The sequence below is a fragment of the Postia placenta genome (assembly GCF_002117355.1).
Source record: "Postia placenta MAD-698-R-SB12 unplaced genomic scaffold POSPLAscaffold_15, whole genome shotgun sequence".
In the NCBI taxonomy this organism is placed as follows: Eukaryota; Fungi; Basidiomycota; class Agaricomycetes; order Polyporales; family Adustoporiaceae; genus Rhodonia; species Rhodonia placenta.
In genome coordinates, this window is record NW_020169846.1 from 969,942 (window position 1) to 994,779 (window position 24,838).

Genomic DNA, 24,838 nt, shown 5'->3' on the forward strand with positions numbered 1-24,838 from the left:
GGTGTTTGTGCGTGATGTGTACGCATAGCAATATGCCGAGGCGGACGGGAACGAGAGGAAAACCATTTGCGACCTCATACACGCATTTGTACCATATGCGGCGGAGAAGTTCGCGAACAACGACGTTGGCGACCCGGCGCTGGGCGGGCAGTACGGGTTCCAGCACGTCCGTTGGGAAGAGGTGCGCTCTCAGCTTGTGTTAGCACGTCGTGTAATTTATATGGCGGCTTGTATGACTAACAGCTCGTCCTTGTTCTGCAATGGCTTTATGACAACGACCCGAGGGGAAAAGAGCGTGAACTCATTTCACTGATGAAGACCGCGCGAGAACACGGATTTTCGTGGAAAGGTGACTTCTTCGTTGACAATGGCACTTTCCCGCGGACCGCAGTCCCAGAGGAGGAGGCGACGATGGCAAAGTAAGGGTTCTCATTTAGAACGGGAGATGGAAGCTCAATAATGTTATAGTCACGGTGTAAACATTGCCGAAGGTATTGCAGCAGTCATGTTGATCGTTTGAAGAGGCTGACGCAGCGTTCCAGCGCTCAAATCCGAGGTCCTGGCATGGCGATTCACCGGAGACATAGCGGACATTGACAGCACGTAAGACCCGATCCTGTATTTCCTGGGTACATATTTCTCTGACGAATTTCTGGAAGGTATGCTCGCCTGGATATGATATGGAAGTATCACGGGCGTCCGCAGGGCATCTTCAGCACCGATGAGTACCTGGCTGGTCTACATCCCTCTCGTGGGTATGTGTGACGATCGTCGTTGAATGTTGATCGTCGGCATAACACTCAACCTATCCTATGCAGTACAGAGTTCTGTGCAAGCGTCGAGGCAATGTTCTCACTTGAGATGATGTATGCCACACTGGGAGACCCTGCGTGGGCTGACCTCACCGAGAAGATCGCCTACAATGCTATGCCTGCTCAGGTACTTGTATACAACATCCCTCTTTATTCCCGCGCAATGCTTGAAGTATGCTACAGATCACAGCCGACTGGTGGTCGCAACAGTATCTGCATCAGACCAACCAAATTTGGGTTGGCAACCACACCGAAGGCGTGCCCTGGACGGACAATAAGTACGCGAATGTGATGGGGATGGAGCCAAGCTACCCATGTTGTATGCGTACCTTCCGTTCAGCATTCGTGGAATTATCAGCGTTTACAAGTTTTCCAAAGGCACGGTCAATCATCCACAAGGATGGCCCAAATTCTGGAGCAATAGTTTCCTTCTGGCTGACAACGGCACGGCACTTGTACACGCGCTTCTGGGCCCTGCGACACTCGGGACCACTCTGGGCAATGCAGTCGATACGAACGGTAGGTATCGCTGGCCAGTAAATCCGCACATCCCTCGCTGAAAATATTTGATAACAGTCACCGTCGACACATTATACCCCTTCGGCTCACTTTTCTCGTACACGATCGCTTCATCCGCTCCGTATACGTTCTACATTCGCATTCCCGGCTGGGCAAATTCGGAGAGCTACATCAGCGTCGATGACCAAAATGCCGTGCCGTTATTTCCCCATGCAAAGAGTGCACTACAGACGGTGCATGTCAACACAGGTGTGACGACCATTAAGTTAAACCTCGGAATGGACATCGAGGTCGAGCGACGGTCCAACAATAGTATCGCAGTCCACCGTGGGCCGCTCTTTTATGCGGTCGACCTGGCCCACAACGATACGACAACGTCTGCTCTGAGGTAAGGGCCACATCCTTGGTGTTAGAATATATGATAGCTCATGCTAGCATGCAGAGCGCCTGGCCCACTAGCACTTCTGCACAGGTTGCCCGATGTTCCGCCTTCAGATGTCGCTGAGGTAAAGCAATTTCGAAGGAGGCACTGAGAGCAGGATTTGACTTATGGTTAACCTCTTGTCCTCACGATAGTATGACAACCACACACGCGACCATACATGGCTGCCGACGGTACCATGGGATATTGCCATTGACCCGTCGACACTCAGCTTCCATGAAGAACTCGTAAAGCAGTTGCCATACTATGTATGGGAGCGTGGTGCCCAGCCGCAGTTCATCACTGCAACAGCATGCGAGATAACGTGGACGACAGTGATGGGTGATGCCGATTGGCCTCCACAGAGTCCAACCGTATGCTCGAGCGGGATGTTTACTGTGACATTGTGGCCGTTCGGGGGTACAGAACTCAGGGTTGGGGAGCTACCCACAATGTCAACGACGTACGTCGCTGGTGATGATGCGCTTGCTGTATATTGACAAAACACTACTTAGGTTCTCGGAACTTCGTGTACAATGAAGACTCGCTTTCATGTTTGTCATCCTGCCTGGATCGCCAGGAGTGCAAGAGAGACAAGAACTCAGAGCCAGTAGGGCACACATTTTATTTCGAATGTAGAAGAAGATATTTCCATCAGAGAGATTGGAGCAAAATATCCCGCAAGATCATATCATCGACCAAGATTCAAACGTGCCTATTTGAGCCCCGGCCCCGCACAACGCCGTGTTACTTTATATACTTTTCCGACCAAGATCGATTTATTTTACTGAGATATGTCTAGTGTTTAATACATTTATGACGCATGTGACAAGTCTTACTCTAGATCGTGACGGTGGAAGGTCTAACAAGGTTTGTCTATATTTCGTAGCTGTAATCCCAACATTACTGACGTTTTGCCACGAGCCTCTTGAAGACTCCAAACAGGCTTCCCGAGCGCAAGCGGAACAGATAGGTAAAGAGGTAAATACAGCATACCTGATCTTACAATTAGCGACGTAAAGCGAAGTGCAGAAGACAAGACTTACATTGAAGAGAATGAATGCAAAGAAAATACCGAAATCGCGCCAGTGATGGGAGTAATAAATGTTGAAGCTTTGCCCAAGGAACGCATCGGTCGTACTATACGAGCAGTATTGGCAATTGCTCGACGCGTCGCCATCCGTGATGTATCCTCCTGCTTCCTCGATGAACCGGCCGAGGTACTGCTGGCAGGTCTGACCTGAAGGCGGAGTAACTGTGACGAGCTCAACTGCATCACAAGTGACGCTGCTATGCCCGATTGCTAGAAGAAGCGTAAGAACCAGAACAATTAAAATGACAAGTGGAGCATATACCTTGTCCTAGTAGTGCTTCGATGAGATATGTATAGGGAGACAGGCGGTACATCCACTGCCACCAACCGAGTTGGCGGAAAGGCTGAAGGACACCATCACTACAAGAACTGCGTGAGTCGTTGATTTCGCGCCATAATGAGTCGACACTCACAATGATAGAACAAAGCTAAACAGGAAGCTAAAAACAAGTGCAGCGATCTCAGCATTTGGACACATAGCCGCGATAGCCTGCATATAAGACATCAAAAGTTGTATAATAACGTGATTGAATCGTACCACTGACCTGGCCAATGGTCGTGTAGTACAGCGGGAAGACCACTCCCAACATCAGGTATGTAAATCCTCCTCGGTCAGTCGGGAAGCCCACAGTCCAGTACCAGCACAGGAAATACAAAGATGACCCGAGGATATTCCAAGGGATTTCCACGAGGATCTGCGAAGTAATAAAAGCTGTCCAGCTGTACATGCTACTGTGGCGCTCCCGGATTTCGAATATGCTGCGCATGTCGAGGAACGGCACTTGCAGCTGATTCGAGAGCGGCACACTGATGATTGTAGACATGAAAATGGCCTGAGAGCGCGGAAATACGAGTAAGCGATTTTACGCTGAGAACGGACGTAATCGCTTACAAAAAGCTTGTTTTGCGTTCCCTGTACAGTATCCTTTGCCTTGAAGAAAGTAAAACCAATGAGTAGACCTGCCGCAATGTTTACACCGAGCTTGGCTATCAAGTATGTCGGATCCCGCCAGTGACGCTCGGCATTACGCTTCAGCAGCGTTGCCAGTTGGAAGCTCCAGGACGTCTGATAAACGCTCATCTTCGCCGACGTGCTGACAGTCTCGCGCTGCCGTCCTTCAATGTGTATCGTATCAAGTTCCTTGACGAGATCACTCGCATGATCCGACTTCCTCCAAGTGTCGGCCCAATCAATGTCGGTCGTCGCTGTCGCTCCGGCACCGATGGCGTCAAGAATGTACTCTGCAGGGTTCTCGGCCTCGCCGCACGGACGCGCGCCATTCGACTCGAAATAACCGATGAGTGCGCTTGATTTCTCACCCACATCCCCGAAATATACGGTCTGTCCGCCCTTCCGCAGGAGCAGTAGCCGATCAAATTGCTCGAAGAGCTCGGCTGATGGTTGGTGGATCGTACAGACAATCGACTGACCGCTGGCTGCAAGGCTGCGCAGGAAGCTGACAATTGCCCAGGCGCTCTGCGAGTCGAGTCCAGATGTCGGCTCGTCGAGGAAGATGAGCGAAGGTTTGGCGACGAGTTCAACGCCGATGGTCGTGCGCTTGCGGTGCTCAACCCCGAGAGAGCCGACAATTGCATCCGCAAAATCTTTCAGACCACACATCTGCAGGCACTTGTCGACCCAAGCCTCCTTTTCCGATTGTGGAACAGAGGGGGGCTGACGCAACATAGCGGAGAAAAACAATGCTTCTCGGACGGTTGCCGTCGGTAGATGAGTATCCATTTGCTGCACATAGCCACTGCAATGAGGGTGTTTCAGTCACCACACAGTGCAGTTCAATCCGTTGGCTTACGTTTTCTGCCTGAAATCCGGGGGCAAGGTCTGGCCGTTCATGAATCGGTTGCCGGTCACGACGCCGCCCGACGTCCGTTCAGATAAAACATTAAGCAGCGTAGTCTGGAGGTGATGATGGTGAGAAACCTCAATCTCTCGAAGAATGTTTAACTTATACCTTGCCGGCTCCAGATTCTCCCATCAAAGCCGTCAGTTTACTCGGCGCCACGTAGCCGGATACATTGTCCAAAAGCTTCCTTTGACCGCCGCCCACAGGTACGACATACGTCAGGTTCTCGAACGAGAAAGTGTTTGCTGCTGGGGCTTCCTTCATAGCCTCACGTGCGTCTTCTGATACTCCAGTCGTCTCCGTCGGGGACGGCGGGCTGTTACGTGGCTTTTCCTCATCGTCAGGCACGGCTTGTTCCATGTTCGCCTTTGCTCCTCGCTTAAATAGTGTCACGGTCGAGTCGCCAGCAACAGAGGTGTTAATCTCAGTCAGCAAGAGCAGGGCGCTCAAGAAAACTATACCGAAGGCGATTATTATACCGTAGTTCTGTGGTACAACATCAGACACCGCAGTCCGTTTCGTTGAAGAAGACTCACCCGCCACAAGTGACTATACGAATACCCGTAGGAAAGTGCGACATATCGAGCGCCGTTGACCGTGTCCTGACCTGGCTGCGAGCCTACGGTGGTGCAGACCTGATTTTGCAAAGACACTGATTCGTATCCGGGTCCTGTAGGTATGAGCGACGAGCAGACAGCGTCGACTGTACGGAACTGATTGACCATGAGGGCTTCGAAGCCATAGTGCAGAGGCTATCAGGCAAGTCAGCTCATGCATATGAAAAATCAGGGTGAGGTACTAACATCAAGCCACGTAAGCCATCGCAATGCGCCGATCATATATGGTTGAGGGATTGTATAGCCAGTGTACAGTACCAGAATCAGAACGGATACTCCGGCAATCGCCTGCGCTGGAGCTGCGCTCTTAAACGCCGCCGCAAGTGCACGGAACCATGCCTTCATCGTCAACGTCATCGAGTAAACAAAGAGCAAGAAGATGCTGCGATGTGGTGAGTAGGGGAAGGTGCAAAAGTAAAACATGAACTCACAAAAATTGCCCAGCGGACGCTTGCAAGCCCACGACGAAATATAGGACGATGCAGAACACGATGATGGTCACGGCCGTGATAGGGGCATCAACCAACGTTAGGGCTACGGCCTCGACGAACGGGTGGTACATCGCAGCTCTCGTATGCCGGAGCACAATGGGCCGTTGACCGAAGAGCGCCGGGATCTCCGCCATCGTCGACAAAGCGGAAAAAAGCAGCGCACTGTGCGGACAGTGAACGCGAGGTGTGGGAGAAAATTGGCATCACGTACAAGAACATCACACCTCCTTGCGAGAAAAACGTTGATGTTGTATCGCTCACCCGCAAGAAGATAGTGCCCACAATCACTGCCTGCAGCACGAACGACATCACCTGAATCACCTGCGCGCCGACCGCACCCTTGATGATCTGGACCCGCCGCAGCATCAACGCTCGCGCCTGCATCGGGATGGAGATAATGTACGAGCTCCTCGCACGACTAGTTGTCGCGTGCTCCGCACGATTGCTCTGGCGGTACGTCTCGCTCTTCTCCGGGTTTCCCTCACACTCCATGCGGTAGTGCTCCATGTCCTGACGGTTTGCGGCACCGAGGTCGCTGCTGAGGAAGTACTGCGCGAACTCGTCAGCTGTGCGCGGCGCGCGGTCTTCGAAGCCCTTGCGGAGCGTGCGTCCGTGTGGGTCTGTCACTGCGACGAGGAAGTCGGCCGTGGTCTGTCGGTTCGCGGGCTCGTATCCCATGTCGATGAAGTACTGCCGAGCGTGTTCGGCGGGCCCGAAGTACGCCATCTTGCCCTCGTAGAGCACGCAAACCTTATCGAAAAGCTCGTACAGCGACTCGCCTGCCTGGTAAATAGCAACGATGGTTGTCACATGAGCAATGTCGGTGGCCAGCCGGAGGGCGCGGACGAATTCAAGTGCTGTCGACGCGCTACGTCGGGTGTCAGTGTTCACATCAGAGGCCAAGGGTGGTTACGCACTCAAGTCCACGGGTGGAACTGGAAATATCTTCTTCAGTGAAGGAGACCAGAATCATGAAGACATTCTTACTTATCCCAAGCAGTAATTCGGCTCCTCGTCGCCAAGACTTCGCTAATAGACACCCGCTTCTTCTCGCCGCCGCTGACGCCCCTTATCCTAGCGTCGCCGACGAGCGTGTCCTTGACATGTCTCAATCCGAAAATAGTCGCCAATATGTCCGTTATCGTCTCGCGATGCTCTCGGCGAGTTTCGGCGATACGCGTCTGCGGGGTGCGGGTCTTTGCAGCGAAGTCAAGGGTCTCCTTCACCGTGAGTGTGGGGAAGTGCACATCGTCCTCGGGGCAGTACTGAACGTCTCCGCGATAGTGCTTAGCAATTTCTGCGGGTGTGAATGTGTCGTAGAAGACGTCTCCATGAACGGCGTGGTAGTCAGCCCGGTGGTTGGCGAGGGTCTTAAGCAGGGTACTGCAACCCGCGCCCGGACGGCCGAGGACCACTGGAAAAGGAAGTCATATTACGTAGATATACATGAATGTGGATACCCACAGAGCATCTCGCCCGGCTTCACACAGCCTTCGAACCCAGTCAAAATGTCGCGAACAGGTGGGTGGCGAAGCCGCTTCACGATGTCGATGAATTTGAGCGGGTTGAGCTCAGAAGCCAGCGTGGCTTGGTACGTGGCTCCTGCGCCTAATCCGACAACCCTCAAGTTTTCAAACAAGACTCCAAGTTCTCTGGTCTTGATGTCTGACTGCTCCAGCCTGCGCTAGCGTAAGTGACATTGTCCTTTTTCGAGCCTGGAAAGCATACCTCCTCATAACGGTCTTCAGCGTCTTCTCGAAGTCAAATGGTCCATCTCCAGGTGTCAAAGTACCCTCATCAGAGGTAGCATCCGACCGCGTCGGCTGACGGCTGATTGACTGAGCATCCGCCCTCCTCCCAGAGGAGACGCCAGAGGCGCGAGACATTGCTCTGCGGAGCTCATTGACTCCGGATGGATCGAAGTGCCCAATGTCAACATGTCGTGCAGATCGAGTCTCGTTGTGGTCGCTGCTTTCTGCTTGTGGATGCGATAGGTCGGTTATCACATTGTGTATCGCCGCGTCTGCGTATGCCGCTGCCGTAGAGGTTCCCAAGGGCAGCTCTGGTAGGTTGTCGTTTGCTCGGACGTTCTCCAGCTGTTCGGGGTCAATGGGTGGGTCCATGGCGATGGTCTAGAGAATAGACGGAACCACCGGGCAAAGCGGGAACTGGGCTCCATTGGCACTGAATGTATACTGAGCCGATTGCAAACAAGGCTAGGGGCTGACGACCGCGGCGCGGATGGCGTTGGCCCTCGGCTCCAAGCATGTGATTTCCCGCCGCGCAGCTCCCGACGCTCCAGATCCATCGGCAACAGGCGCCTATCCAAGGAACGTCACAGAAGATCCGGATCTCCGGACTCTGAAGGCACCCGTAGCCAATCGCATAGCTTCTTGCAGCCGCTCTCCCTGCCTCAATGTGTAACAACCGCCTGCGTCCGCTCGCATATCAGCAGATTGCAGACATTGCGAGACTGCAGCAATCCTTACTTGGTCCACATCCAAATACATATACTTACTATGCCTTGCAATCATTATGCGAAAACACATACTAGGTGTATGTCGGGCCCAGATGTGTAGTATCTGGCCGCAAGAACGACATCCAGCCTTGGCTACGATAGTGAACGCATCATCAGATTTGTCACTATCAGCCACTCCGCGATTCCCGGAAAGCGACGATTTAGCGCGCCGAAAGGACGCGTAAACCTTGTCTCGTACCCATCCCCCCGTATCCGCACCCCACCACCGCGAAAAGGGGGTCTGGGGCAGTTAGATAGGCGCACCCCCCCCCTGGCTTAAGCGCCCCACAAGCGCCGGAATGTAACGGTCACAGGTTGCTTCTGATACCTAGAAATGATGCGATCTTTGATCGCTTTCCAAATCCGGTACTCACACCTAGCAGGTCGTGCTCGAGGAAGTGTCAACAAAGGCATACCTGAGCTTGTAAAATACTTGAAAGGCCACACAAAAAGTATCTATGCCAAACTCAGCCTGTAAGTTTATGACCAAATGAAGTATCATGTGGAAAGCATCATAATGAAAGCTGCAACTTCTCCTTCCAGTACCTGTGGCATCTTCATGATGTTACTGGAGGGGTATATCTCATGGAATACTTAGGTTGCTGGTGGATATAGTATATGAGACTTATCTAAGATGCTTGAAACAAGTAAACTTGAGATTCTGTAGCAGACCACAATGTAGCGTCCACCAGTCTCGAGCACGACCTGCTAGGTGTGAGTACCGGATTTGGAAAGCGATCAAAGATCGCATCATTTCTAGGTATCAGAAGCAACCTGTGACCGTTACATTCCGGCGCTTGTGGGGCGCTTAAGCCAGGGGGGGGGTGCGCCTATCTAACTGCCCCAGACCCCCTTTTCGCGGTGGTGGGGTGCGGATACGGGGGGATGGGTACGAGATAAATTGGTAGGTGCGATTGGGTATTTCGACAGAGCAACTGCAGCATTTCCCAAGATCTCCGACAAGGTTCATAACAATTACCGGCAAGATGGTATACGGCAGAGGTAAAGATAGATATGGCAGTACCCGCCTGTACGCCTCTCTCCCTCCAAGAATAGAGAATGACATAAGACACTCTCGAGAAATACAAATCAACATGTAGCATTCTATAGACACAACATGCCGAGAAACATTACAACGCAAACGAAACATGGCACTGACAAACCGTAAGCGCTAACCCCTATAGATTTGTAATTGTGCCGATTGACGTCTCAGACGTCCTCCATCTTGCTAGTACACTTGGCGTCCCGCGGGACATATGTGCGTAAGCGACCTGCTGCTTCGCCTGCTCACGCGCCAGGCGGATATGTGTAATGCTACGTGCGAGTGCGGGAGACACGCCGCCCCGGGGCGGAGGTGGGGCCACGCGTCTACCTTGCTCTGCGCGCAGCTGGGCAATGACGGAGACAGCTTGTGTAACCCCATGTTTGCGGTGGCGGGCTGACATTTGCTGCATTGACAGGGTCGAAGGCAGAACGATCGGTGTTGGCAGTGAGGAGCTGCGCGCTTCCAAGATCGAGGGAACTACAGAGAGTTCGCGAGCATTCATGAAGGCAACCTGCCGCTCGTGTTCACGCCCGGCAGCGGACGATACCGGCAGCATAGCTACCTTCTCGCAGGTTATTTCCTGTGCGTACGCACCGCGGAAGAACGTAGAGGACGTCGCGATCGTGATTTGAGCGGCCTGCTCTTTGGCTACCGCAGGCACCCTCCATGGTACGAACGCAGCGTGCGCGGCAGTGTTTGCTGATTGCTGAGCAACGGCTTCCAGCTGTGTCGAACGATCTGCGCCCGCAGCGTGAGGCCGACGTGGGAGCGTGTGTGCCTGGCCGAGCGCAAGGGCGTCAATGGGACCGAGGTCAAGGTACGGGCTGCCATTCTTGGGCGTCCAGCCACGAATGTCCAAACCACGGTCTGTGGTCCCTGTGGTGTTCGCATCGTGATTGTGAGACGGCGCCTTGTTCAGCACGTCAAGGATCGTTTGCACGGCGCGGGCTGTGTCAGCCTCCTCCTCCTCCTCCTCCTCCTCCTCTCTCAATTCGTTGGCGTCACCGCAAGCTAGAACGGCTTTCATGGGTGAGCGACCAGCGTGGTCCGGGCGAGGGTCCATGCGGGAGAGAGAGGAGCTTGCAGATATCGCCTTAGCGAGGATGAACCCCAGAGCCATCGCTGTCGAACGCGAAGTCGCTTTTGCTGGGGAATCGGGCGGTTGGACGTCATCTTCGTCGGGGATGTTGATGAGATCGTCGAGAGACAAGCATGGTGTGATGTCAGATTGCGAACAGGCTGTGGCTAGCATGTCAATGAATTCCATATCGTGGAGATCGAGGGAGAGCTGGCAGGTCAAATTACAGGGAGGACCTGAGTTGCCACCGTAAAGACGCGACTGCAATGACCACTGTCAGCCTCACGTGCTGACAGATGTCGGGCTCATGTTGTGTGATTTTGAAGTGTCAGTCCGAAGTGTGAATGACATTCCGATGTAGACTGGCAATCGATTGTCATAGCAGCGGCGAGTATTGATAAAAGAAACTGACTTACTCCCGGGCCGGCAGCGATGCTTGCCCGACATACCCAAAAGTCAACGCGTTTCTCGTCAACGAAAACAAGGAAGAGTCATTTTGCATCGCATATTGCCCTTAAACAGATTTCCGATAGTCCTCATACTCGTGCAGCTGTAGAATCGACCACACTTGTTCCTACCTGGATCGAGCGGTAGGTTGACGCGTATGTGTGTGTGTCACATGACCTTGTTGGTCCATGTATACGCTTCGCTTGAGCTTGCTTTGCGCCACTAACTCGCGCGTTGATCTCGGCTATGTGGCGCTAGCTCTTAATCTATTCTTGATATTGCGCAAATATTTCGATGCCCATTGACCCGCGACAGGCCTACCCCAATCACCTTCTCCAAGACGTAGGGTACCACAATAGCACAGATATGTGCTCCGACTGCAACGTATTCCCTGACGCGGTGAAGGAGTATATAACACTCTTACATGACGCGTTCCAACTTCTGACATGATTGAGATAAATATGTTGTTGCACATTCTACACGAAGCAGATCCTGTTTTCGCTGTCATCGTGGCTCTCGGTTTACTATGCCAGCAGTAAGCATCATAGCCGAATGCTTAATGCTTCAAGACGTATTGGGTCTCATTTGATATGTTGTGGTGAGCTGTTCCAAGCTTGTGAGGACCCCATAAAGATGACTCTCACCTCACTGGCCAGTCAATAATCATCTCAAAGCAATTTTTGTGGGTGTAACACGGTGGGTCTACCATGAGTGCCTATGTTTTTCGATCCTATGAGCCTGCGACAACAATGTGCGGAGCGGCGGCGGATTCTGAATCTCGTCATGATGTTGCTTCGCCTCCTCCCTCCCAAGGGTTTATACGCGATAGTCTCTAGAAGCGTGAAACTTTCTCGCTGTTATTGCAATACAAGAGGTGAAACGTTCTCGAGAACACATTTGTGGTAGAGCACCCTCATTAAATGTCTCCGAGATAACGATCTACTCAATCCACCGATCAGCTGCTGAAGTGAACTAGATCTCAGATGATATGCCTGAAACGCGACTCTTGTTGCACATGCATCCATGTCGACTATCCATGCCCGGACAGTATGCAGAATCCAAGGCAGACATGTATGGGATGGAGAACTGTAACGACAATGACATCTGTGTGGTAGCTGGCAGGACTAATGTACATGATACAAGTCAAAGTGATACGTGATAATTGATGGGAAGCTTGATCACCGACCATACCTGATGCCATGTAAAAGTCAATACAGGCATAAGTACAATAGCACACTCGAAGACGCACTTCTGTAGTTCCCACTCTCTGTTGTCCAAAGGGCACACGTTCCTCGTCTTCAGCCAACGTGAGATGCAGTGGAAGTGGAATGCATGCTATCAAGGAGTATTATTAAGTATTGGTATTCATTAGAAATCGATAACTACGCACGTTGCAAATTCCCCATGCGGCGTTGCATTCCTCGCTAGTGGCAGAGACCTGATTCGCTTGACAATCAATGCCTGAGCCACCATGTGCAGCACGTCAGACAGGAAATAAATACAATACTAGGATGAGGCGTACACAGATCCATGATGTGGTTCCTGCAGATGGCACAGTTCTCAACAACAATGTCTACACAAGGACAATCGTAAGCTGGGCTGGCATTCTACGCCGTCTGCACCACGTACCCCATGCCCATAGAGCAACCGCGTTCCACTGTTTCCACAATCGAAATCGGCAATGTCCAATGAGCACTCTCGATAGTGGCGGAACGAGCCGACTGATACGGGCATACCTTCTTCACCTCGAATCGCTTCTTCTCATCCAACGCCCTGGCAGCAGCGGAGGAGGCGGGGGGGTCGACGTCCATATCAGCCATAATGAGAGCGAGGATTGAATCGACAATACAACCAGCGGCCCTGGGAGGGGGATGAGAGTAGGAGGAGAAGGGGCGCGGCGTAATAAGCGCGCGAAGCGTCCACTATACGGAAAGTGACGTCTGTGACTGTGACGAGTACCTTCTCGCCGCCATTCTATTCATTCCTCACCCGCACCCAGCACCGCTCAGTTAAAGACACTGCATCAGTCGCAGGAATGTCAGAAAGCAATCAATCCCTCGCCCAGAAGTTCTACGCCCACTTTCATGCGACACGCTCTGGTCTGCTGCTCTCTGCGTCCTGGTCTTTTTTCCAGATCCTGAGAGTATGAACAGAGTTCCAGTCTCGTTTGGAAGCCGTAAAGGCTGTGGCGCCAGCTTCCGGCGCCTTGGAGCAGCTATCGGTGGACGTAGCAAAGCTCAGGAAGGAGCTGACTGACGCAACGGATTATCTGCCTTCTTATGATCAACGCCAATATGAGCTGGTATGTTCTCCTCACTGGCTGCAGAAGGTTGTTGAGCGTGAATTGAAAATACAGCACTTGAAAGAGATCGAAGAGTCTCTGGATAGACTACGAAGCGCATCTACGGTGAAGCCGAAATTCGCCTTCAAGAGGAAGACACCAAAGGCGACAGGAACGCCCGCTCCCTCTCCTGTCTCTTCCTCTCTGACTCCTGCTGTATCCGTGTCCTCTGAGAATGAGCCTACGTCGAGAAGTCTTGCCCTCTCGGGTCGCTCGCACGCATACCTGGACTTCACATCCCTTCACTTTCCACCGTCTGCCGCGTCCGACCTCACTATGTCCGATCTCGATCACTGCATCGTGAATCTACTGCCCTTGGCAAACGAGAGCCGATCCTCGCTTTTCACTGCATTGCACGTCCGCAACGTTCGCAATTGTGTCATCATCTTGCCTCCCATAGATGGTAGCGCCCTACTGCACGACCTCACCCGGTGCACATTAGTCCTGGGCTGTCACCAGGTCTGCTAACTGTAATCCTGTTATATTTCATTGGCCTTACGACGGATTTCTACAGTATCGAATGCACACGTCCACTCAGGTCAACGTGTATCTTTCCGTGGCTTCAAATCCTATAATCGAACATTGCTCAAGCATTCGCTTCGCCGGATATCCATCTTGTCTTGCCAATCGGCTGGGAGGTGGAGCATCCGTGAGTATCTTTTCCCTGCTTCAAAGTTGTTGAGGCGTCCAGAGACTTACCGGGCCCATAGATATCGGACATTACCCCGATGATGATCCAGGACTTCTCCCACATTAGACCCACTCCGTCGCCCAATTGGGCTATGCTGTCGAGAGAGAGAGCCGTAGCGGACGAAGACTGGCTTCAAGCGATGCATGGCGAACGCAATGACGTTGATACCACACTGACACGGCTACTGCCTTCCCTCTAGCTGTGGAAGTTGTTCCCTGTGGCGCAGTATTGTGGATTTTGGGACTTCCGGGAGCGGGAAAGCTGTCCTTCACCGGTAATCTGCTCTGTGCTTGAGATAAGATGAAAACAGATCGCGTAGATATATTACTTTAAGTATCATTACAACAACAATAAATTGTACTCTGCGCGGGGACGCACGCTCTGCCTACACAAGCCGATCACAGCTATAATCACCGACTTGATGTGTCCGGTCCTGCGAGCAGCAGTATAACTGCATACCAGCAGCCGATAACTATTGCGGACAGTGCGGTTGAAATCCTATGCTAATTACTGGTTCACCGACGTGCCAAACATGCCTCTGATACAAGGCACTCGTCATAACGATCAGAAGCGTAGATTCGTCACTCATACGGTGCACAGGCAGGCAGTGAGATGTCCATCGGAAGCTGCCTGCCACAGGGATATTTGAGGACGTGCAAGTCGTATTCTGTGGCCAAACGCTGATCCTCGGCTTCGCTGCCTTTTGAGTGGTCTTCATCTGGAATAACCGCGTGGCACCTTCTTTGCAGGCCTGTCCAGTCATTCCAAAAGCGTATGCACGGTTTCATCCGCCGGAACGATGAACATAGAGAGACATCCCGGCTCCCTCTGTACTCTTGTGTCTATTGAGTTAATGTAATAAAATATCGCACAAAAACTTACTCGTGCAACCCATGCTGGCAGACGGTGTGCATCTTGGAGAAGATCGATATATTCCTTGACTGACTGCGGACATGCGGGTCCAACATCGCGGTCTCTCAAGCGGATACAAAACTGGATGTAAAACAAAAACACAAAACACAAAACATCGCGGTCTACGTTCTGGCCTCCGTGGCATCTGACGTGTTGTGCGTTTTGCGCAAGATAGGCTTCATACGGGTTCATAACTAGAAGGTAGGCTGAGCTCCCGAGATGTGCGAGATTTGTATGGAGGGAGAGTCTATAAATTACAATGCAAAGACACAGAATCCGCGCATTGGCTGTGGCAGACGCGTGGTATCGCGCTCTGCGAAGTCTCACGCATGTGATCTTTGTGGGCAACGCCGAGTGCCAGACGATTTGCGCTCATTGTCGCTCAGCAACATTCTATTCTCATCTGGCTACACTGAACATACCATGCCTACGCCGTCAGACGACTTGAAGGCATCTCTAGAGAGGCACAATGCCACGTTCGAAACACTTCTCAAATTAATCCCTGCAAAGTACTACCTGGTGCAAGAAGCGACTGAGGAAGAGGTGACATGGTTCCATGTTTACTGGGCAATCCTAGTTCCGTCCCCAGTGTTTTCTAAATCCTTAGGGTCTAGATTGCTTCTAAATACCAGAAGAATAGCAAAAAGCAGAAGGCACCAAAGCAAGCCATCAAAGAGGCCTCAAAGAAGGCAAAACGAGAGAAGGTCATATTCCCATAATTCTCTTCCTGGCATCGCACTTTATCTGACTTCATAGTTTAGCTTGACCCCGCGAACAATAAATCTGTAATCGAGATCCAAGATGAGGCCTTCAAGCAGACGCAGGCGAGCAGTCAGGCAAGCAAGAAAGGAAAAGGAAAAGGAAAAGCAACAGAGCCAGACTCAGACCTGGACGATGACTCCGTGGACCTCGACATGGCTGTGGAGATGGACGAGGACGACTCTGATGTGGACATAGATGTAGCCAAGTCGCAGCCAGTGGCTGAGAAACCGCTGGTGCCGATGCCAGAGTCTGGGGGCATACAAGCACTTCGTGAAAAATTGCACGCGCGGATGGCCCAACTCAAGCGCGGTGGTAGGTGGCAGGCGGGAGGCGGAGAGGCGGGTAGCAGGGACGAGCTGCTGGACGAGCGCAGGAGGCAGCGGGCGGCCATGCGTGAGCGGCGGCGCAAGGAGACGAAGGAGAAGATCCGGCGAGAGGAAGAGATGAAAGGAAAGAGAGGGAAGGACAAAGAGAGAGAGAAGGCGAAGGGGTCGTTAACCAAGGTTCGTAGCCCTCTGCACTTTCTGGATTCGCTGACTCTCGCTGCAGACACAACTGCTTGTACCAGAAGAGGGCTCGTCATCCAAGTCTGGACCATCACAAGACACTCGCTCGGCAGTGACGAATGTCGCCTTCTCCGCGCTTGCTGGTTCGTCTGGTAGTAGCAAGAAGGCACAACACCTCAAGACCGCATCAAACCCCACACAGGCGCTCGAGCAACTTGCAGCACGCAGAGAGAGGGTTGCCGCAATGCCAGAAGAAAAGCGCAAGGCAATTGAAGAAAAGGAGAAATGGCAGAAGGCGGAGGCGCGGATGGAGGGCGTGAAGGTGCATGACGACGAGGCACGGCTCAAGAAGGCCGCCAAGCGGAAAGAGAAGGAGAAAGTGAAGAGCAAAAAGACTTGGTAAGTCAACAGTAAAGGTCTCACGGATGGGCAGTTCATTGATGCACGTGTGCAGGGAAGAACGAAAAGAGCAGCTGGCAGCGTCCATGGCTACCAAACAGAAGAAACGGACGGATAACATTGCCATGAGACATGAAAGGAAAAACGACAAGCGGAAGGGTGGCAAGGCGAAGGATAAGGGCCGTCCTGGCTTCGAAGGAAAGTCGTTTGGGAAGAACAAGGGAAAGCCTGCCGCGAAGGGTAGAAAGTGATAACTCACTTGTTGTCGGAGACAGTGTTCTATTCATGGCGGCTACGACTTACACAGCGCAAACGGAGGTGGGTTTGTGAGGGTATAAACACGAAAGCAAAAGGTATAAATACATCCAAATCCACCCACTTTCAAATGGCGCACATGCTCCCTGAATACAGTGCGACTGAATTATCCCCTCACAACCCCTACGGTAATCTCTGCCTCGGCTTCTGCACCCTCCCCGCCCCTCGAGCCGAAATGCAGTGCTTGCGAACAGCGCCCCCAAGCCCACTTCGTCAAACTCAACACCTCCTCGTCATCCATGTCCGGGCGTACGTGGAGCTCGAGAGTCACGACGAGCGATTGCGCAGGTCCCTGTATCTTCATGTCGACTGCAGCCACCGGATGAGTGTATATGTACTGGTCTTGAGGGAGCGTAAGGTTTGGCGTGAGCTGCCAGATGTGCGGTGCCGGAAGATGCAAGACTCGGGGGTCCCGTTCGATCTATCGACGAATCTGCAAGACGATCGATGCACAGCACGGATGGACGCACCTGTCTCATGGCACGCAGGAACGCCTCCATCCTGCCTCCTGCAAGTCCACGAGCGGGTGACGTCTGCAGGAGTGTCGCGCCAAGGGCAACTGCTGCGGAATATGCGACACTGAACGTGACGACCGTCTCCACACCAGCCAGAACAAGGTCGAAGTAACGATGTTGGTATCTGCGTCTCCCAAATAGTCGTGAGCAGGCCACAAAGTAAGGCAGTGAAAGATGCTCACGGAGGTATAAAAGTCGGCCCAAAGAACAGTATCACAGCAAATGATATGGGCGTTAGTGTGTATGGATTGGATAATAGATTGATTAAACGGGGAGGATAGGTATACGATGATGTGAAGTATCGATAGCGAGATGGCAGCAGCGATGATAAAGGAGGGATGTGATTGCCCGCCGCTGATTAAAAACCATTAGCACTAGCGTTCGTAGGCTCAATAGCACTTCTACGACTCACTGCTGACGAGCTTGGAATGATTGTCGAACGCAAGAGCAGTGGTGATCAGCGAAAAGAGTGTGATCAGTAGCAGGACGGACGGAAACTCAATCCTGCGCTATATTAGACATAGAACAGCTACAAGACGACGCACATGCTTACCCAAAGAACTCCGTCACCTCGTCGCCATGATGGTGATGGTGCCCTTCGCCTGAAGACAGTAGCAAGTGCTCTACAGTCTCCTTACAGACATACACTGCGGCAAATATTAGGTACACAGACTGCGCGAATGCGACTACCGTTTCTATTCGAGCGTTCCTGCACATGCGGTCAGATCACACCAACTTTCGCCGACGCTGCCACTCACCCGAATGGTCTCCGGATATCCGCCCGCATGGATGGCTTCGCAAGGTACCCGGGCAATATGTGCGCAAGCGCGACACCTAGCGCGTCGAATACGATCCAGTACCCCAGTCCTGTGCAGGCGAGAGACCCCACCTGTTGCGCGGTGATCCATAACCACACCCCGAGCAGGAATTGGGCGATCACCGCGCCCACCGCCTCTGGTGCTATCTGCGGCGCCTTACGCGCCGTCGGCCGTGGACTCCCCGCCCGCGGCAAAGCACTCGCCGCGTGGTCCTCGAGCACCGCTCCTCTCTCGTTTGTCGGTGACTGCGGGAACGGTGAGATGGGCATCCACGGGCTGACGGGAACTGGGGCGGGCAGCGTGTGCAGCTCCTCCGGCGCGCCTTCTTGCTGTGCGCCGGGCTCCAGGAAGGAGAAGAAGTTGTGCGATAGCGAGTGCTTGTGGTGGTGCCCCCGCCGAGATGCTCCGCTGGACGAAGGCGTATCTGCCATGGAAGGCATCGGGTGCTCCAGAGACCCAGACGAGGGCGGGCGCCCGCCGAAAGTGAATCCTTCGCGAAAGTTCCGCTGTCCTGGCCCTGGGGATGCGGAGGGCATGGGTATGCCCTCGGGCGGCGGCGCGAACATGATGTCTTGGCCCCCATCCTCTGCGATAGCTGTCGCGGGAAGCGTACCAGGGCGCGGGAAGAACACCGACAAATTGCGCGAGTGCACGCGCGAGTGCCGCCTGGTGTGCGCTTGCGAGGACAGCGAGGGCGACGGGCTTATGCCATTACCGTTCTCTTTCGACCGCAATTCCGGGGCAGTGGACGAGGTGGGGAACCTCCCTGTGGGAGGAGACTGAGGGGGGAAGGAGAACGACAGCGGGGACGGACTGGCTGGAGAGAAGGGACCCGAGACCGAGCGTGTGCGCGAGTGCGAGCCTCCCGGGAGCGACAGAGACTGCCGCAAACCAGGCGCCTGGTGTCTGTGCGGCAGTATATGTGAGTTGGGCGTACCGTGTATAGTCATTGGTCTCGGTGCACCGAAGCCAGTTCTGTAAGGGCCCGCTGAAGGCGGCGGGTCCGGGTACGACGACGATGTTGCCGGAGGAGTTGATACGACGCGGTTACGCGTCGGTGACGGCGGAGGTCCCAAAAGTCCATTGGCTGTGCTATCTTCTGCGCTGCCAGGGGCAACTTCGGGCTGTAATGGCGGCGTACGGGCCATAGGGAATGTCAGAACATTGTCGTCTTCTTCCTTGCTTGACTTCCGACGGTGCATGCGAGCAACACTTGTTCGACTGCCACCGCTCGACATTTCGCGAGACACAGAGTGCGAATAGACCTCTAATGACTCTCTGTAGCGGGATTATGCCGCCGTAGCTTGTGAGGGGTGTGTTGTGAGAGGATTTGGGCTAATCGTAGCTGAACCAGCGGGACCGATGTCCGCCGTCCGCCTTGGATTTTGCACCTCCCAATTAGATACCCTGCAGCGCTGGTGGTAAATTTCGATACGACGAGGTCTCCAATAACATGACTAGACTACTCACCTCCGTAAACAAACGGTAGACGAGCGATTGGAAGCTGGAATGCCAGTGAGACAGATGCCTTCCTAAATTGGTATGCCATCAAGTCTGCGAGTATGGGCGCTTGGCTGATCCACCCGCTTATTACTCGCCTTCTTACTTCCGCTGCAGTTGCATTCGTATTCGACGAGCGGTTGTGAAATGGCCTCTCAAGCCCCTCGCAAGATAATCCTTACAAAGGAGCAACTCGAGCACTTCCAAAGCTCGCAAACACATAAGGACATCGTCTCGTATATCGAGACATTGAATACGGCCGTCGTGGGCGTGAAGTTGACGGACGAGTGCAGCCAGTCTTTCGTACGTGAGTGACCCTTGCACTGATTATAGGCTACTCAAGAGGTCTGGAATCGCGGGTAACTACAGGGCGTGGAGGCGATCCTGAACGTGCTTGATCGCGTAGAGGATATCGCCAAGGCCACACCACCTGTAGACAACAAGGCGTCGCGGTTTGGCAACCCGGCCTTCCGGACATTCTATGACAAAGTTGCTGAGGTATGTCACGCGCTAGTCACAAGTGTGCTGTCGCTTCACAACGTGGGCATCAGGCTGCACCAGAGTTGCACAAGACGCTACCCGGTCTGCCCCAGGAGGCGATTCCGGAGCTTGTCGTGTACTTCGGCGAAGCGTGGGGAAACCGGACACGAATCGACTATGGGAGCGGAATGGAACTCAACTTTCTATGCTGGCTGTACGTAAGGCCATGGAAGTATTCTCATCCGGGGGTTCTGATGACAGCTACCATGGTATAGAATCTGCCTTGAGCGGCTGAAGGTGGTCGAAGAGAGTGATCACGTTTCATTAGTGATCAGAGTGTTCTGGAGGTGCGCCCTCCCATTGCGCATGAACTAAATGCATACCTTGCTGACGGCATATATGCAGATATGTGCAAGTGATGCGAGTTCTGCAGTCGACATATTGGCTGGAACCTGCCGGCTCTCATGGGGTTTGGGGGCTGGACGACTATCACTTCCTGCCGTTCCTCTTTGGATCCGCGCAGTTGCGAGGCAAGCAGTGCTTCTCTTCACGGTGGCCGCAGTCTAATGTTATTCGGCACCGACAGGCCATAAATACATCAAACCGAAAGCTATCCATGACAGCGAGATTGTGGATGAATACTCGAAGCATTACATGTACTTCGCATGCATCAGGTTCATTAACTCGGTGCGTCACACCTGGCGTGATCGAGAATACAGGCGCTGATTATGATCATGAACAGGTCAAAACGGCCTCGTTGCGGTGGCATTCACCTATGCTCGATGACATATCCGCGGTATGCGATTGGCTCCCTCGAATTTGATCACTAGTGTACGGTCTCACGTACAATTTTAGGTGAGGACATGGGAGAAAGTGAACGCAGGGATGATCAAAATGTATCTCGCGGAGGTGCTGGGGAAATTGCCCGTCATGCAGCACTTTCTATTCGGGTCGATTCTCTCATGGGACGGACCGCTACCGCCACCCCGAGACGACATCAGCCAGGACGATGCACACTGGGGCCATGACCATGCATATCAGGGCGATTTGGGTGGCGCTGGCCAGCGCGAAGTTGGATGGGGCGACTGCTGCGGCATCCCTGTCCCTTCTGTGTTCGCCGCGGCCGAGGCGGAGAAGGGCAAGGTTCCCGGAGCAAGACTCGCTGGTCCAGGCATCAGGCCGGTACCATTCGATTGAGCGATCGTGTGTATGTTACTGACAGCCGTGAAGCCTGGTGTAATTGTATCGGATTCTGTTCGCATGTCCCCCTCCTACTCGTCGTTACCTTGCGTCATGGCCGCGCATCGAGCTTCTTGCATGTTGCTCCAGTACTGCCTGGCTAACTTTACGCGCGCTGACGGCACCTAGACGACCCTCGCGAGGCCCGGAGCACGTACACTGATTGATGGCGGTCACACGAACGTGACCTGTCGCGACGTCACGACAGACAGGCGCCGTTCATTAGACTCACGGCCTCCGCTGCGGGAGCTTCTATTACATATCCGCGCAAGGTGAGTGGTCCATGTGTCCCCCTGGCGTCTGCACAGGCGTGCGCGCGGGAGAGCGTGTAGCGAGCAAGAAACGGTGATAAAAGCGTCTTAAAGAATCGCAATGGACCGTTGGACGTCTGAACCCTCGCGCCGGCACAGCCGTCTCGGAACACGTCAGTATGTCCGTCGTTGTGACTTCTGCTTCTTGAGCGTGCTGAAACGAAGCCGTGACCTCTCATCCACGCAGTAGCGTTCGGCAAAAACAAAATGGGTTATTCAGACGCGCGTTCCTGCCCGTCCACCATTGTGGGGTACGCGGTAGCTGGGTCAGTATTCACGTCCACGCCGGCCGGCCGGGAACAGGGCCAACTGCAAGTACTGATGAATGCAGTATCTTTCCTAGGCTAAGGCTGCGTTCGTCCGCCTCCAAGTACTACAGCATCGTGGATGATGATGATCCTACTGTAAAGCCGCCGTCCCCCGACGGAGAGGACTTGCCGGGGTACGGGTACCCTGCACCGCGCCGGCCGTGGTGGCGAAGGCGTTGTTTCATAATCTCTGCAGTGCTGAGCTTGGCAGCTGTGGCTCTTTTGTCTGTCTTCGTTTTCAAATTTGGCACGGGATTCCATTGCCATCACGATGCAACAAATTCGCTATCGAAAGTCACAACGCCCAATGCGAGTTACCATGTCATGAATATGAATATGGTAGACGAAGCCCCCACTACGCGACATTATGATTTCGTTGTAGAGGAAGCGATTGGGGCGCCTGACGGCGTCGAAAAGCTGATGTTGGTTGTCAACGGTTGGCAGCTTTAGGACAATCGCGTGTGCTGGTGCACTGACGGGACTTGTAGGGCAATTCCCCGGGCCTACAATCGAAGCCAATGCCGGGGACAGAATCGTTGTGAATGTAACGAACAAGCTGCCGAATGCCACGTGAGTACGAGGAATAACTGCCAGAGTCTGAGGGTCTTGTTTGACTGTTCATGGCTATAGTGCGATCCATTGGCACGGACTCTATCAGTGAGTGCATATGTGTCTATGTCCGGAATCATACTATATAACTTTGCAGGAATGGCACCAATTATTACGATGGAACACACGCAGTCACTCAGGTACGAGGGCTGGAAGTCTGCTTGACTTCGTGTTATTGAATATTGTGTGCTAGTGTGGGATCCCACCAGGAGAATGGATGGTTTACAACTTCACCGTGAGCTAGCTGTCAGCTGACATACTTTCGGCCTCTGATCAGTTCATCTCACTCTAGTTTGACGGTTACGCTGGAAGTACATGGTGGCATGCCCGTAAGTGTGACTACTTTCTGCTTATGCTGCTGTTTAACGCTCCCGCAGATGCGGATACACAATACACGGACGGTGTCGTTGGTGCCCGTTAGTTGCGCCCACTGCATATGTCGTGGCGGCTTTCTCACAAATCTGAACTACAGTCATCGTACACAGCAGGGACGAGCAGGTGCCTTCATATGACGGCGATATTGCTCTCCAGCTCTCAGATTATTACCATGGCTTGTCGGCCGACCTTCTGGAATACTATTTCACTGTGAGCGAGACCTTTGACCTATGCCTGACGCCGAACTCAGAGCGATGTCAGCCCGGAGGAATTGAAGGCGGTCCTGGTAACGAGCCTGTACCTGACGGCGGTACAATCAACGGCGTGGGTCAATATGGATCGCACAACTCATCTTTCTTTAATCTCACGTTGGAAGCGTCAGTGACAGTAGCTGCTTCCTCTGAGATCTGCTCACGCATTGTTGACCAGAAACAAGACATACCGCCTCCGTCTCATTAACCCGGGAACATTTGTCCCCATGCAGTTCTCATTGGATAATCACCTGATGACGGTCGTTGAGGCCGATGGCACCGCTGTCGAGCCTGTAGAAGTGTCAAGCGTCTCGGTTGCGGTCGCTCAGCGCTATAGCGTGCTGCTGAAGACAGACCAGCCCGCCGGTGCATATTGGATGCGCGCCGAACTAGACTCAACCCAATTCACGGTATGTCGCCTGCGCCAGTGCGCTGTTTTCCATTGACGGTTCGCGCGTAGTACGATAATCCTGGCTGTCAAATGGAAATTCGTGGCGTTATTCGCTACGGCGTTAGCGACGATACGATGCCGGATGTCGCACTTCTCAACAATCCACCTAGCTTGCCAAGTGGCTCGCCAGCAGAATTGGATGAGTCTGATCTGGTTCCAGTGGGCGGTGGTCCAGCGCCCGAGCCCACGTTGTACGTTTATCAAACTCGCGCCTTTCACCGACTCTGTATCGATGAATATCTTCTCGTTTCAGCACGACGTACTTCGCCATGTCGATGCAGTTTGAGAATCCCGAGGATTCCAATTCACGCTACCTCGCCTTCATCAATGAAACGGTAAGTTGACCCTACCTAGGCTTCACATCTTACTAACACCACTGCCGTTAGTCTTGGGAACCGCTCAACAGAACTGCGAGCTTATTTGCTCATCTCGGCCAATCCGCCCCGTCAGGATCTGCCAATTACGAGGTATCGCAGCTCATCACGACGATCAACGACATTTCCGTCGTCGATATGATCATTGACAATGTTGACGACGGGGATCATCCTTTCCATTTGCACGGATACAAGGTATGTGTGACTGTTGAGTTGTCCATGCGTGGTGCACACCGCCTCTGATTTGTGTCAGTTCTGGGTCATGGCATCTGGTGGAGGTACGTATCAAGGGCAAGCCGTCAACAACACAGCTCCACCACTGTAAGCACACGTTCTTCTGCGCTCGTGAGGCTTGCAATAAACCATGTGCATGACAGGCGTGATACGGTCGTTATTCCCGCAGAAAGCTGGGCGATCCTCCGTTTCGTGGCGGACAACCCTGGCTACTGGACTTTCCACTGCCGTATGTGTATTCCTCTTGCGACTACCTTATTTATGCGCTCACTCCATCGCCCCGCTCCGATACAGATATACAATGGCACATGGTAAGTCATGTGTTCGATCCCGACATACATCCATACTTACGTTGCCATACTCCCAGTCTGCGGGGCTCTTGTTCCAGTTCAACGTTTTGCCGTCAAAGAGCGCACAATTCGATATTCCGCAGTATATGCTCGATCAGTGTTCCCGCTGATTAAAGTCCTTTCGTGCCAAGATATAGAAACAGGGCTGGTCGCCATATACTCCTATTTTATGGTTCTCCATCGATGTAGCTCTA

At 53.1% G+C, this 24,838-nt stretch overlaps 9 protein-coding genes across 9 annotated transcripts; 5 read left to right on the top strand and 4 right to left on the bottom strand.

Moving 5' to 3' along the window:
• Window positions 1-312: 312 nt before the first annotated feature.
• On the top strand, window positions 313-1,723 carry POSPLADRAFT_1049571 (hypothetical protein; the record flags this gene model as incomplete). Its single annotated transcript, XM_024479787.1, has 7 exons — window positions 313-419; window positions 660-755; window positions 819-939; window positions 996-1,090; window positions 1,153-1,331; window positions 1,389-1,550; window positions 1,581-1,723. The coding sequence occupies 7 exons, from the start codon at window positions 313-315 to the stop codon at window positions 1,721-1,723; spliced, it is 903 nt and encodes a 300-aa protein (XP_024335166.1).
• An 816-nt stretch (window positions 1,724-2,539) lies between these two features.
• Window positions 2,540-7,764, bottom strand: POSPLADRAFT_1173781 (hypothetical protein). Its single transcript, XM_024488251.1, has 16 exons — window positions 7,544-7,764; window positions 7,280-7,494; window positions 6,803-7,229; window positions 6,733-6,750; window positions 6,027-6,683; window positions 5,756-5,977; window positions 5,511-5,706; window positions 5,244-5,459; window positions 4,816-5,193; window positions 4,657-4,760; window positions 3,738-4,602; window positions 3,391-3,678; window positions 3,259-3,335; window positions 3,108-3,205; window positions 2,799-3,055; window positions 2,540-2,748 (listed from the first exon to the last, which is right to left on the bottom strand). Exons 1-16 carry the CDS (start codon window positions 7,699-7,701, stop codon window positions 2,656-2,658), a joined length of 4,269 nt encoding a protein of 1,422 aa, XP_024335167.1. The 5' UTR covers window positions 7,702-7,764; the 3' UTR covers window positions 2,540-2,655.
• A 1,747-nt stretch (window positions 7,765-9,511) lies between these two features.
• Window positions 9,512-10,645, bottom strand: POSPLADRAFT_1060861 (hypothetical protein; the record flags this gene model as incomplete). The annotated part of the gene is made up of 1 exon (XM_024481312.1): window positions 9,512-10,645. One exon carries the CDS (start codon window positions 10,643-10,645, stop codon window positions 9,512-9,514), a length of 1,134 nt encoding a protein of 377 aa, XP_024335168.1.
• Window positions 10,646-12,081: 1,436 nt separating this feature from the next.
• On the bottom strand, window positions 12,082-12,723 carry POSPLADRAFT_1049573 (hypothetical protein; the record flags this gene model as incomplete). Its single annotated transcript, XM_024479788.1, has 6 exons — window positions 12,082-12,094; window positions 12,153-12,238; window positions 12,294-12,364; window positions 12,426-12,476; window positions 12,533-12,560; window positions 12,640-12,723. The coding sequence occupies 6 exons, from the start codon at window positions 12,721-12,723 to the stop codon at window positions 12,082-12,084; spliced, it is 333 nt and encodes a 110-aa protein (XP_024335169.1).
• A 215-nt stretch (window positions 12,724-12,938) lies between these two features.
• Window positions 12,939-14,134, top strand: POSPLADRAFT_1049574 (hypothetical protein; the record flags this gene model as incomplete). Its single annotated transcript, XM_024479789.1, has 5 exons — window positions 12,939-13,002; window positions 13,057-13,205; window positions 13,260-13,703; window positions 13,759-13,893; window positions 13,955-14,134. 5 exons carry the CDS (start codon window positions 12,939-12,941, stop codon window positions 14,132-14,134), a joined length of 972 nt encoding a protein of 323 aa, XP_024335170.1.
• Window positions 14,135-15,270: 1,136 nt separating this feature from the next.
• POSPLADRAFT_1185227 (hypothetical protein) lies at window positions 15,271-16,765 on the top strand (the record flags this gene model as incomplete). Its single annotated transcript, XM_024489135.1, has 5 exons — window positions 15,271-15,390; window positions 15,462-15,551; window positions 15,609-16,112; window positions 16,159-16,514; window positions 16,570-16,765. The coding sequence occupies 5 exons, from the start codon at window positions 15,271-15,273 to the stop codon at window positions 16,763-16,765; spliced, it is 1,266 nt and encodes a 421-aa protein (XP_024335171.1).
• Window positions 16,766-16,840: 75 nt separating this feature from the next.
• On the bottom strand, window positions 16,841-19,367 carry POSPLADRAFT_1173785 (hypothetical protein; the record flags this gene model as incomplete). Its single annotated transcript, XM_024488252.1, has 8 exons — window positions 16,841-17,250; window positions 17,300-17,468; window positions 17,527-17,698; window positions 17,757-17,848; window positions 17,898-18,053; window positions 18,103-18,360; window positions 18,409-19,258; window positions 19,304-19,367. 8 exons carry the CDS (start codon window positions 19,362-19,364, stop codon window positions 16,936-16,938), a joined length of 2,073 nt encoding a protein of 690 aa, XP_024335172.1. The 3' UTR covers window positions 16,841-16,935.
• Window positions 19,368-19,809: 442 nt separating this feature from the next.
• On the top strand, window positions 19,810-21,339 carry POSPLADRAFT_1049577 (hypothetical protein; the record flags this gene model as incomplete). The annotated part of the gene is made up of 8 exons (XM_024479790.1): window positions 19,810-19,965; window positions 20,032-20,160; window positions 20,214-20,356; window positions 20,418-20,489; window positions 20,548-20,672; window positions 20,729-20,829; window positions 20,885-20,938; window positions 20,998-21,339. 8 exons carry the CDS (start codon window positions 19,810-19,812, stop codon window positions 21,337-21,339), a joined length of 1,122 nt encoding a protein of 373 aa, XP_024335173.1.
• Window positions 21,340-22,336: 997 nt separating this feature from the next.
• On the top strand, window positions 22,337-24,754 carry POSPLADRAFT_1049578 (hypothetical protein; the record flags this gene model as incomplete). Its single annotated transcript, XM_024479791.1, has 17 exons — window positions 22,337-22,436; window positions 22,489-22,570; window positions 22,631-22,657; window positions 22,707-22,749; window positions 22,803-22,844; window positions 22,902-22,938; window positions 22,987-23,025; window positions 23,082-23,194; window positions 23,246-23,361; window positions 23,414-23,645; window positions 23,696-23,877; window positions 23,940-24,021; window positions 24,073-24,255; window positions 24,314-24,381; window positions 24,438-24,523; window positions 24,589-24,605; window positions 24,662-24,754. The coding sequence occupies 17 exons, from the start codon at window positions 22,337-22,339 to the stop codon at window positions 24,752-24,754; spliced, it is 1,542 nt and encodes a 513-aa protein (XP_024335174.1).
• Window positions 24,755-24,838: the final 84 nt, after the last annotated feature.

Coding starts and splice junctions, on each gene's coding strand:
- POSPLADRAFT_1173781 (XM_024488251.1), bottom strand. CDS start 7,701: ATGTCTCGCGCCTCTGGCGTCTCCTCTGGGAGGAGGGCGGATGCTCAG. Junction 7,230..7,279: donor GAAGCCGGGCGAGATGCTCT/GTGGGTATCCAC, acceptor TTCCTTTTCCAG/TGGTCCTCGGCCGTCCGGGC. Junction 5,194..5,243: donor CGTATAGTCACTTGTGGCGG/GTGAGTCTTCTT, acceptor GTTGTACCACAG/AACTACGGTATAATAATCGC.